General features: G+C 38.7%; 1 protein-coding gene across 13 annotated transcripts in view; it reads right to left on the bottom strand.

The window, feature by feature from the left end:
• The window catches only part of LOC139771853 (dual specificity calcium/calmodulin-dependent 3',5'-cyclic nucleotide phosphodiesterase 1-like), a 95,749-nt gene that overhangs the window by 48,237 nt on the left and 33,714 nt on the right, over positions 1-13,798 (bottom strand). Inside the window, exons 1-2 of one of the 13 annotated variants that reach the window (XM_071704969.1) lie at positions 4,144-4,326; positions 3,955-4,083 (exon numbers count right to left, since the gene is read on the bottom strand). The exons of 9 other annotated variants lie outside the window; for them this stretch is intronic. In XM_071704969.1, coding sequence (XP_071561070.1) covers positions 3,955-4,083; positions 4,144-4,162 — 148 coding nt within the window. In that variant the 5' untranslated portion in view covers positions 4,163-4,326. Of the gene's footprint in view, positions 1-3,954; positions 4,332-13,798 lie in introns of those variants that run through there. 3 more of the 13 variants (XM_071704967.1, XM_071704973.1, XM_071704974.1) reach the window with 3 other exon arrangements.

The following is a 13,798-nucleotide window of genomic DNA, read 5'->3' as shown; positions in this document are numbered from 1 at the left end:
ACAACACACATTCTTGCCAAATTATTATAACTTAATGCTATTATAATAGCTAATACATATGTTACTTATTGATATGTTACCGCCGCAATGTTTTTGCAATGGCTAAGAAAATTGATGGACAATGTAGTGATTTGTGCATGATAACAGAGATCGCGAGAATGGAAATAGAACATCAACCTTCTCTTCCGGCGAATGTCATGGGATTAATTAAACCCGCAAATTGGAGATGCCGCGGCAATTCTATTATATCCCTCGACTCATATTAGAGAAAACGAAGAGACGCTCAAAGAAATTTAATCACACAAATAATTTTGTCAAATAACGATTGCATTAATTTCCTCGCGATAAGCCGACTGAAAAGCCGAGTTAAGTCGAGTGTAAAAGGAATCAAGCATGCAAAGATCGACGTCGATAAAAAAAACTTTAATCTCTAATTAAATCGTTGACATTTCTAACTCCAAACTTTCTAATCGAAGACTTCGCGGAGATTAAGAGATTTTCCAACGAACGTCCGCATTCAAGATGTTCTGTGGATATGCAAAAAATAAAATAGGTATTTTTTATACTCACGCATACGCGAGGTGTATTCGATATACATGATGGTAACAAATCTGTTGAAATCGCGCGTCGAAAATGATCCAACGAGCAGAAACGTGTGGAAAAAAGAAAAAAGGGAATAAGTGGATCACAAAAAATGAAAGGGCTCTTTAAAACGAGGTGTACGTCTTTCATCAACCGCGAGCGACCCGTTTTTTGCGAACGACCTCTTTTGAATTCGCTTTAATGATAGTAGTTTTCGAGTTATGTCGAGTTGTGATAGCAGTTAGCAGTATAGTCATATACGCGGCCCATATTAGTGCACGTTCTCTCTCTCTCTCTCTCTCTCTCTCTCTCGCACATATCCCGAGAGAAAAATTAAGTTTACCAGGAAGGGACGCAAACACGTTTCGCTCTTGTTCTCTGTCACATTAATGCATGCAAGATAAGCGCGGCGTGAAACGCTCCGCATGGCGCGGCGCGACGCGACGCGGCCGCAGCGGCCCGGCGACGGATTTGCATAATTCTTAATAACTGCTCTCGCACATTCGCGTCCAGTTTTTTGGTTGGGCATCCGATTACGCTCTCGGACATTATACACGCGATATGCGAGACGTGATGTGCGATACGCGATACTCGATATGCACAACGAGATGCCGCGATTCGGAATAGGTATGTATACTGCGGCTGGCGAACTTGTTAATTATTAATAGTGAGGTTATGTAATTACAATCAACTCGCGTATTCCGGCTACCAAATGAATCGCGGAGATACGTCGGATTAATTCTAAATTACATTGTTACCATGCATTGATTACGCCCGGCGTCGAGCGCATTCTCTAACAATGTCGAAATGGATAATAATCATGCGGAATTAATATTACGTCATACGTGACGTAGTGAAAGAAAGACATCGAGACTTCATGCTACATTTATGAATAATGTATATCGCTGCGTACAACTTTTGTTTTAAATTTAAATCATCGTCCATCATATCCGCATGTGCGCCGAACAGATTCTCGTGTGTATAATTTTTCGTACATATATGCAAAGTGTATGCAAAGAATAATTCTGTCTCTATATGTCTATATGTATAAATATATATATATTTTTTAATAAAATTTATAAAAGTAAGACAAAAGATTGAACTTGGCATTATCGTTAAATTTTGTAAGATGCGTAGATATAGCGCATAGATATCTTACATTTATAAAATTCGAAAGAGAGTTTGTATGTATACGAATATATTTAAAATATTACAATATATTTCTGTATAGATTAGGTTCTCAAATTTTAAAATGTTATCGAAATGTTAAATTAAAGCGTCATGCTAACTTCACTTTCGTAAGTAAAATTCATCAAAATATTGATTTTGTGAAGAATATTTCGGAACTGAAACTTTCCGATACTTGGATATTTTATAGCACATAAGAAATCTATAATTAGACCTGGGAGACCGATAGTTTTTCTCGCAGCAGTCGCAAAAGTATAAAACTTCCGCGAGAGCACTCATAAAGACTGTCGTTACATTTAGGTAGATTTTAATTGTTTTAACCCTTTTAAGTCCAAGTTTGTATTCGTTAAGAGAAATAAATATTATAGTTTAATATGATTGAAGATACTTTAATTAAAATGTATTGAAAATTGTTAAATACACATCAAGTTTTGGTGAAATATACTCTGTTCAATAATACCATGTCCATAATCCTTTAAATGATAACATAATAATAAAATAATGCTTCAAGCATAAACTATAAAAAAGTTAAATTATAATCATTCTTTAAATCTATGTGTATTCCTCAAGCTATCTAGCTGATACATGTATATTAACAGGATGTGAATTTCATCAAAAGATATCGCGTTACCGGTCATACATTGCGTATGTGGAATATATTATTGATCAGGCAATAAAATTAATTAACGCGAAAATTTATGCATTAATTAATGCTTTGTCTGATTTTTATGATTTCAGAAACTTAGATATTTCTCTAATATCTTTCATTTTCGTACAAAATCTAATTGGGTTAATTAAATCGGCGTACTTATTGTTAATTAAAAAATTGTCAGTAATCTTTGAGACTTTTATCCCTGATCAAACGCAAGCCATTGGATAGCTGAATCATGTAGTTTTCATTTTTACACATAAGGAATTAAAGTTATAATTAAACTAATTAAAACAATAAAATGTTTATCATTTATCGATTGCATCAGAGAAGCGAGACAGACAGAGAGAGAGAGAGAGAGAGAGAGAGAGAGAGAGAGAGAGAGAGAGAGAGAGAGAGAGAGAGAGAGAGAGAGAGAGTGTGTATGTAAAGCTCATTTTAAATTTGTTAATCACTTTGTATTTTACTGCTAAAACTTATCTTACCATTAATAACATTAAATTGTATAAAATATACCATCATTGCATAAAATAAAATTAATCATGTTTAAAAATATATTAGATTGGAATTATTGGATTTATGTATATATATAATTTATATGATTATTTAACTCGTTAAGATTCATATATTTATAAATACTAAAACCTAGTTTAAGCGCGCATAAACTGAACATAATTAGACGCGAGACATTAATGTGCGAGTACGGTGTCTCAAACTTGCAAACGACAATATAACTATGTTACGTCTCACGGCAATCTCTAAAATGCTAATTATCCCTCGGGATATCAAAATGATGTATCACGAATCTCAGAACTACATAAATGCATTTGTTTTATTACGGAAATTAAATCTTTGTAAGAATAAAATAAATTTAATAGCGATATAATCGGATATTAATCAAAATGCTGATTAAAAACCAAGAATATAACTTTCACAGAATTTAATTCTTTATTATTTTATATTATTCGCAATAGTTGAATTTGCTCTGTAAATATCTACCGCATTATGCCTACCGAGCGTTTCAGAGTTGCCGTTTTCACGTTCATTGAGCAAATTTGTTGCCGTAATCAGAATTAATATAGATTTCGAGTATAAATTTCGGACACTAAAGGAAAAAATTCGACGTCAGTGTTTATTGTCACTAAACGTATAGCAATATAATTCAATCTTATGAAATCTTATGCGAGATTTGAAAGAAGAGAGATCGAAGTAGATATACATATATGTTTTTACGTTAGTCTACGTTGTCTTTTATTTTATTTTTAGCTATGAAGAAAACAGATAAGGAATCTGATACTACTCTTCCCACAAACAAATTTACTAAAGAGTATTAGGTATCTTTATACATGTAAGGCTAGTTTGTTTTGCCATTTTTTTGTATATTAAGTGCTTAATAACAAGCATTACATAAAGGAAAGCTTCTTTTGTATCAAATTATTATGAGTTATTATTTATTATATTTTGATACCTATCTAGACATGTTATCGATCTTATGATTTATCATGTATTCGAGATATTATCGCGTCACTACTCACCGATCACGTAATTGTATCCGTCCAAGGTTAAAACGCACTTGCGTGTATTTGGCAAGGAAGGAATGCATGGTACTTGTCTCTGTGAAATTCGCTTGCTGGGACTGCACGAAGGATTAGATGCACCTGGATCTGAATGGCATTTTTGTACAGTATCTTTGCCTGGTCTAGACATTGTCGTTCTTGATTTACCTTGATTACTTTTACTCATTGTCAGTCTTATTTCCTCGACATCTTCGCCGATCTTCTCATTCGAGTATAAAAGCGCACGAGACTCAATCTTCCTATGGAGTCTGGTCTCTTTGCAACTACGGCGCGGCACTTTACTAACCCTACAGTTATACACTCTGCATCCCTTATCGCCTTATCGCGCTGTCATCAGTCACTACATTTTCTAAGCTGTAAGTCTAACAATAAGTTATCTCTATATGATTCCACTACCGCAACAAAATCGACGCGCGCGATTTTACATCTTATTTACGATATTGGTATAACTTACGCAAAGTCTTAGCAGTTTAGTTTATACATATATATATATATATATATATATACATATATATATGAACCGTGTCCGCGAGAGATTTACCTGTTATACCGTTTTATATCGCGCGCACGTGCAGCGCGTCGAGCGTTGCGGTTTGACACGAGATTCCAAACTCTTGATGCGATAAATCATCGGAAAGTAAAGGTGTTTATGGCGTCGAGTTCTCTCGTTCACTTCTTTATTTCCGCACATTTGATGTATACGGTATTATGGTATTAATGTTAGTTACGCCTCCTGATATGAGAATCAGATTGACCGATGCGCGCTCAAAATGTGAATAACCGTTCGTTTTTCCAAAGGCAGATGATGGTATAGTAATTCAATTTTCAACATGCGCGAAGCAAAAGATGAAAGCTTCTATCTTTTTATAAAAGCTTTTTATAAAAGCGCATCAAGATTCTATCATAGAGAGAATACATATATTTTTATCTGTCTTTACGATTCATGGATTACCATCTCGTATCTGACATGTTTAAGGGCGGGTTTACACGTACCTATATCTATATATCTCTTAAACCCTTTTTCACTTTTTTTTTTATTTACTCTAATTCTTTTTGTGCACAACGTAACTTGTTTTCTCTTCACTCTGTCTGCAATAAAACTCCTCGTATTTAAATATCGACGTGAGTTTCAGTTCCAATCCGATCGACGAACTCGACTCGATCACGATCGCACGAAGCAGGAACGAGCACTTATCACAATCTCGTACGAGTTTCGATTCTCGATCGGAGAACGTATTCTCTTCAATTACGATGTTTCTCTGTCGCAACATTATGCGACAGCGCACATACGCGATACGTGCCGAGCGGAAATTCTGTATATATGGAACAATATCAGTACCGTCTTCTTGGTGATGCAGCACAGTCAACACGTCTCCATGTCTCCACGTGCTCTTCGTATAGCTCGTCGAGAATCAAGTTTTTGAAAGCTTTTGAAAGCGAAAAAAAAATTTTCGGAAAAACTGTGGAGTTCCAATTGTAGAAATGTTTGTACGTTGTAGAAAATTCGCAAAAACAGGATAGTTTTGAACTTATCCTCGTTCGTAGATCGTAGCCTCGTCGTACCCTCTTACGTTGGACTGCTCGCAACTGCTTATGAGAGTTGCGAGCGGCCGCGGGCGTATAATACTCGTATGAGTATAGTCGTATATACTCGTAACGTGCACACTGCACGCACGCGGGCCACGCGGCACGAGTCTGGCCGCGAGTTCTCGCCCTGACAGATGGTATGGAGGGAGAACGAAAATCAGGCGATCGATTCACGTTACCATAACGTTAACGTCGCAGGTTGGTTACCCGTACCGGTGCACTGGCGCGGCTTGGCGCGGCTTGGCGCGACGACGGCGGCGGCGGCGGCGGCGGTGGCAGCGGTGGCAGCGGCGCGCCCATGCCGTCTCGCTTCCGACTCCGACATGCCATGCTGTGCGGCACGCACGCGTTTTCACGGGATACGATTTGAAAATGCACGACAGCTACCATCGTGCATATTATATATGTATATAGGCTCTACCTATATCTTTTCTCTCCTTTCTTTCTTCCTTCTTTTGTGATCGCGTTCACGCGATGAAATCCAAGCGAAACTTGCTCGTAACTCGTAACTACGTTCGGAGCAGACGTGCGTTCGCGCTGTGACTTCCAAAGTTCCCGCTCGCAACTTGGTTCGTTGAACTCGAATTGCACTGGAGCTGAGATTATCCTTCTCTTATCGTAAATCGTGTATGTAATATAGAGATTCGAAAATGGGCGAAAACGCAATCAAGCGTCATGCATCCCAATTTCGCCGAACAAGCGTGGACGCGAGCCAAAATCTTCTTTCAGAAATTACGATACATAGTTCCGATTCATTCAACGGCAAAAGAGCGGAAGAGCAACGTCGTCAAGACATAATAATATTCGTCTACAAGTCAGTCTTCTTTATAACCGGTGTTTCTTTCGGCTGATGTGAGATAAATCGCAGCAGTCGCTCGGGGCAAGCGTCCGAAAGCTCTGCATACGGCATACGGCTCGCGTATGCAGAGCTGAAAACGGAAAGACGGTGACGAACGCCGCATGAACCGCGCGACCAGTGGAAGAACCGAGCGTCTGATCAGACGCCAACGGCGGCGCCCGGTAATATTCGGTAAACGATGAACGATAAACGGTGAATGGGAGAAACGGTAGATGGGAGAACGAGACGGAGGACGAGGTGAAATGAGAGAGACGAGACGGAACGAAGGAGTAACGCGCGCGTGATTATACGACACGCGGGTCGCTAGGAAAATGGATACGAACGTCCGATCTCAGTCACGGTGCCGCTACAACTGAACCACTCGAAAACCTCCACCTCTCGCCATAGTCCTCCCTTCTCTTTGCCGCGTCCCGCTCCCAACACCCCCCGACAGCCCATTTGACCTCTCTCTATCCAACCACCATCCGTTTTCATCTCTCGTTCTCGCTCCCCGTTTCTCGCCATCGTGGCTTCTCTCCCTCTCTGGTATCTCTCTCTCTTCCCCGTCCGTCTCTTTTTCTCAACCGAAGCTTGCCAATGCTTTTTGCTCTTTCTCCTTCACTCGTACCGTACTTGAAACTTGAGACTTTCTTTGCCCTCAGGTGTAAATGCGTGCGTGCGTGCGTGCGTGCGTGCGCGTCTGAGTCTGACACTAATTGTGAGTTGTGAGTTGACTGAGTCTCTCCCGACACTTTCTCCGGCGCTTACTTCGCCATCGGCAGCATCGGCAGCATCGGCCCCGTGAAACGACACTCGGAAACGATGCGTGATGAACTGATTTTATGCCGCTACATTTCTCTTTCACTTTTTGTTATCTTGGTTTATTTAGTTGCTAGCATCATAGCGGGTTCACCAAAGGGTTAGTCAAAGACAAGAATGGTAATTAGATGTCTACAGCATTCAGATGTTGTGCAGTACAAGTAGATGATGCATGTCTTTAAACTTTTTTCAAAATTTATCAACAATTTAACAACAATATTGTTGAATCTTTTATTTTATTGTTTGTCTCTTTTATAAGATGTATGGAAATTTAAAAATTTCGCAAAAAGAGTATAATGTTAAGTAACGAACAAGTATATAGTATAGATAATATATAGATATTATTATTTTTATTTTTCAAGATCGTTGATCTATTCTACGTAATATGGAGGGGTAAAAGCCATAGTGGTAAAAGTCTTATTTTTTAAAATATTGACTCGTGTGCATAGATGCAATTTATATAATGTATAGATTTAGTATCTATGCACACGAGTCAATATCTTAAAAAATAAGACTTTTACCACTATGGCTTTTACTTGTCCATATAATAACATGAAGAAACAACAAAATGTAACGTAAATGAGAGATCGCACACGAAGTCATATTCAAAAAACTTGCGACATACATGTTACACATGTGTATGTAAACGATCAAACGTTCGTCAACGCTTCAACTTTCAATTCTTTTCTATAGTTTTAAAAAAACTCGAGGGACCCTTTGGGATAGAGTATTCTGATATTCGTGGGGTCGTTTTAGCTGAAGAAGGTGCTTGTCCATCAGAAACTCTAATATTTTTTAATATGTCTTGAGAAAATTCTCGCAACGTTCCTCCTTATTTTAACTTTAATTGTTCCTCAAACAAGGATTTTATCGCAAAAATAAATTAAAATTATTTAATATAATATGTATCAGACATATATTATCATTATTTACCTAATATATTTTGTACTTTTCAATAACACCGCACAAGTTATAAACGCATATGTATCTCTTACATATTAAAAAAAACCAGCCTTTATATTCAGTCTATAGATCCATTTCGTACAAATAAAAATATCTTGGAATAAACCGAGGAGAAACCAAATAAATAAAACTTTTATTTATTTTTTCAGCGTCAATCACAACAGATCCACCATACTGGTCATCAGATACTTAACAACCGCGATCGATATCACGGTACAAGATCTTCAAAGACTAAAAATGCAGCAGCTTCCGCACTATTAAACCTTCGAAGCCTGCTCGAATCTCGAATTCAACGCGACCTGTCTTTCTAGTGACTATATTGCGTCCGTTCTTCTTTTGTAACGTAGCGTTCACTCGTATATCCGCGCCCGCACCCCATCGCTTTCAACGATAGCTCTTTATCTTCCTCCCGCGCTGACCGAAATATCCAGGGAGTTTCACACGATTACCTCTTCTGCGTGATACTATCGCATCTAAGAACCACTCCTACTGTGACCCAACTAACCGCTTAATCAGCCACCTATCTAAATATCCTGAAAGGATGTGAAAGTGTGAAAGTAGAAGAACCACTAAAAATCTTCATCTACAGCAAAAAACGTTCCTTCCAAATAATTATTTGCGATATATATAACATCACTTATTTTGCGACGTTAAATCCAAATGTGAAAACAATAGAAAACGAAGCGTTAGATATCAAGCAAATCAAGCAAAAAATTAAGCAAATTAAAACGTAAGCAGTGGCTGCCTAAAAATAATAGAATTGCATATGTTAATAGTAGAAACATTTCTCTCTACATACTCGTAGATAGGTTTACTTAAAAGTATTACATCACATTGTACATACCTATGTACAATTACAATCATAAAACACTGGAACTTTACACTTTGTGCAAAGTTCTAAAAAAATATTTTACTGTAAAGAGTATTATACTATATCTCTATCTCTTTAAGCAGAGAGAGAGAGAGAGAGAGAGAGAGAGAGAGAGAGAGAGAGTCACAATAATAAAAATTTATAACATTTTTTAAGATAAGAAATTTTCCCTAAAATAAACGCCTCAACATGTAGATTTACATTTTTCTTTGCGAAATTTCACAATGTAAGAAACATCAATTTTACTCGCCTTTTCTTGATGTCGAAATTACAACCCTAGAGGGGAATAACAGATTATAACGAAACGGTATAATAGTTGGCCAGACAACCTGTGCAGTAGCCAGCGTTTATTATAAATGCAAATGCGTTCTGTTCGTGATATTTCTACTCTGATAAAAAGGAGAGACGGCAATTTCAATTACGGCTGGTCGCGCGTGTCTGCGAAAAAAGCGTCAATTTAACAGGAAGATAATCTTGCTGCCGAGTGTCGAGCCGTTCTAACCTTCCTCAAACGAAACCCTCTTCTGTCACCCTCATAAATGAGATTGCTACGAATCTTTTTCACCTTTTCATCCTTCTCTCCCTCTCCTTCTTCCTCTTCCTCTTCCTCCCTTTTTCCCTCTCTTTTTTGTCTTTGTTTCTTATTACTTATTGTGTGTTCTTTGCCCATGCGTTTCAGGTATTTATCTTTCTTCTTCCTCGCTTTTTTACGATGAGATTATTCGCGTGTTGTACAAACGTATGCATCAATTCGTTCAATTTTGTGAAGGTGCAGGCCGAGTGAACACAACAGAGTGTTTCATTAAATGCGTCTGCGCCTGATAAATTAATGCACTCGCCTATAGTTGTTGAAAGCACGCTTAGTTTGCTCAAAGATATAATAGTCAACGTCGGACGACTTAAACACAATGTAGACAAAGTTTGCCGCCTATACTGTGTCTGCCGATCTGATGAAGAAATGAAAAGCAGTGGTAGAGAAACGCGGTGTCTTCACCAGATATTCAACCATTGATTGATTTCCGACTCAAGATATATACCATATGTGAGCATGGAGCAGCGCACGAAATTTATTCTACGTTCCTTTCCACGGAATTCCCTTTGATGTTCTGTACTTGACACGTAGCAATGTACTTTCTGGTTTGCTTTTTGTTTCTTGTTTGCTCAGAAACTCTCTCTCTCTCTCTCTCTCTCTCTCTCTCTCTCTCTCGCTTGTCTGGCTCTCTCTTGGGCTTATTAAATAGAAAAAAAATTATACGCAAAGAAAATCGATTTATCTATAACGTATTTTGTATTCAAAACAAATAAAGTTTAAATAGATGTACGTTTTCTAAAAATTTTGACGAAATAAGAAAAACATACGTCTTTAAATAAGCAACTTTGTACTTGGTTTTATCTTACATTATTGCCCCTGTATGCAAGTTGAAAAAAAATTTAATTCTTAAAAATAATGAAGCCCTTTATACAAGGCGATATCGCTTAAGAACATCGGCGGCCAATAGACGCCACGAACAATCGTAAAGTTGTGCATGGACGATTAAATCAATTCAAAGAGAGGAAAGAGGAGGGAAGATTTAAATTCCACGGCGCGACCCCATGGCGCGCGGCGATATAAATAAAGCGTCCAGTGTTGCAAGAGATGCATAACTCATTCGACGTCGCTATAACGCGGATATTTTCGCAATAAAAATGCCGTGGCTCGTGATAATGCTAGGTTTACCTCTATTTATCACGCGGCGCACTTAATGGCGACCGCTATGGGCGCTATGTACCCATCAATTAATATACCTGTGTGCTCATCAAACGGACAGAAGAGAAACGCGATGGTGGGCCACCGGGTTAAACCGATGTCGGGGAGTCAGCCAATTATACGTTTATACGTGGGGCTGTATATTCCTATCCGCAGCGCGTGTACGTACATGTATGTGCCGTCCTTTGCCGACTTAATGTCGCACCAATTATCGACTACTCTATTATCAGCTCGATAATATGTATAGACGCTACATCATAGACCGGATATTCGCCCGATGATATCGATGACGATCTGGTTAACAAAATGGTAAAAATGACGTAATCGTGTCGATCGCGCGAATATCGTCCATCAGTACATCAATAGCGCGTGCCGCATTTATTTGCTGCTGCGAAGGAGCGAGACCATAAGTCGCACTCCGGACATCGAGCTCGACCGAATTTCTTTGACCTCGCGAAAACGCCTTGACCTTTACCACCAGCGACTAAGCGTACACAACTTATCCTCGTGGTCTCGAGGCATCAATCATATAATCTTCATAAAAACGGTATTCGCTTTTGTGTTTGCTTTAGAATTTTAGAAGCTTGCTCCCGCAGTTGAATGAACGCGAGTTGTGCTCTCGGCTATAATCGCATGCTGTCTAATAGCTATGTTGAAAAATTCAAAGTAAATCGGATTAATTGCAGCTAGACTAATGACACATCATTGAATTTGCTCGCAGTGAAAAGTGTGAATAGATAATATACAAATGTTTTGCGAAAACAAGAACAACTCGGGAGTATAAATTGATAATGTCGCAATTAAGTAAGCGCGCGCGCGCGCGCGCGAGAGAGAGAGAGAGAGAGAGAGAGAGAGAGAGAGAGGGAGGGGGGAGAGAGAACGGAGCTGTATTAAACTTCATTACTCGGTTCAATAATATCGCAATATGTGAATATATTACATAATATATTCACCGAAACGTAACATTTAAACGTATAACATTTGAAACGTAACATAAAAACATAAATTAATTTCCTCAGTTACAATTAATAGGTATATCTTAATTAATGCCATGCAATATTATAGTAAGTTTTTGAGAGCACAGCGTATACCGATTTCTTCCTGTATGAGCATACGGCTATATGAAATTGGATTAATGAAACGTTAGGAACAACGTCTCGAATAAATTGCTCCGTCCGCAATTATACTATTCATTAATTTAATTAAATTTTGCACGCGCTGAGAACAGTAATAACGGCGTAAAAGTAATAATCCGATTGAAAGTAATATCAAAAATTGTCCAACAATATCATAACTTTTTCATACGTTCCGTAGTTAATTAAATATTCGAATTAAAGTAGTAGACAATTCTCTTTCCCATGAGGACCATTGTCATGTAGAATTAAAATTAACCGCGCGATTCCAATGGTGACCGCACGTAATCCGGGCTTAAGTCGAACTACACCACAGACGCGTAAACTCTGGCCTAATTTCGCACAACCCAAATTCAATCAACGTTTAGCAAGCTCCATACTCCATACCGCTAACTGTTTCAATTTAAGACTAGCGGGATCGCAAGTGTCTCGACAAAATCCACTCGACAAAAGGGTTATCGAGCCAGATTTCTACGTCGTAAACAGAAAAAAAGTGATGTTGTATGAACAGCATCAGTGTAATTGTGTGATAAAACCTATCATTGATACGCAACATCAATGTTAATGAACAAGAAACATCAGATAATTGTTTTAATAATTTAAATATTTGGTCCAATAATATCCAATTAAATTAACTATTTATGTTTGTGGCAGCCCGTGACGTCGACGTTTAATTGAAGCAACTTAATTTTTTTTCCGTGTAGCAAGTATTCGTCGCAAAAGTATAAATCTGTTGCGACCAAAATATATATAAGATGTCCTAAAGCTATATGGCTCTAGTTCCGTGATGGAAGATGGAACCGATCTTTATGTATTTTTGTAGGAAAAAATCGATTTCTAATCTTAATTTTAAAAAATTTGTTATTAATAAAGAAAATGTAGATCGATCTTTTTCGTGCGTTGCGCTTCGTACGTGTAACGTCGCCGTCGCGTCGCAGCGTACGCGCACGCTTTGCACGCATTTCTAAATTCTGAACAACTCCGATTTCCGATTGTCATAGGAAATATCTTGGCGCGCAATATACCATCGACGTATTTATTTTGTGCGAGGCACAACGGGGCGCATATATATAAGTAGACGCGGCGCGGCGCGGCGCGGCGCGGCACAATGTTGATGACGGTATATCTGGGGATGACAGACAGCCTCGCAGGATATTTCAGAGAGATGTTCCGGATGTTAGCTTATATTAGATCGGTCGTAGCCTGTACGTCGAGCCTGGAGCCTGGAGTCGATTGACGGTGACTGCCGCGAGCTCCCATCGACGACCAAGCGACGTTATGGCTTTCGATTACGCTGACCGGGCGCGCGAGACACCCCGTGTAGGTAGGGTGTACGAGAATTACGGCGTTATAAACGGCGAGCCTGAAATTGTCACGCAATTTTATCGTTTTACCGGGCCGCGCGCCGCGTCTCTATCGCCACGAAATATCGGATAATACGTTAGCGGACCTCGGGTTTATTCTCGCTCGTCATGTCGTCATCACCGTTATCTCGCACCGAGCGCCGAGCGTAGGACCGAATAGCCGCCGTAGCCGGTCGATAGATAAACCAATGTACCGTGTCCGTATACCGTAATCGAGAGACTCGGTCTCCAAGATGTTACTCGAGAGACGACTCGTACAAATGATTCATTCGTCAGATAACATTGGGACAGTGTTAATGGAATTTAAGTCAATACTTTATGTAGTTTATGTGTGAAGCGATTGCTATTCACAGAAAATTCCTTTGAAAACGATGACAATTCTTTTTATATTCAAAATGGTCATTAACGGTCGCAAAATCGCAATAAATAATTTTCAGTCACGAGAAAGCTCGGTCGTTTTTTACGTATCTACGATTAATC

Source organism: Temnothorax nylanderi, unplaced genomic scaffold (assembly GCF_030848795.1).
Source record: "Temnothorax nylanderi isolate EJ_2023f unplaced genomic scaffold, tnyl_v1.0 TNYL_tig0045_pilon, whole genome shotgun sequence".
NCBI lineage: Eukaryota > Metazoa > Arthropoda > Insecta > Hymenoptera > Formicidae > Temnothorax > Temnothorax nylanderi.
The sequence above is the reverse complement of the archived record's forward strand: the minus strand, read 5'-3'. Positions and strand labels throughout refer to the sequence as shown.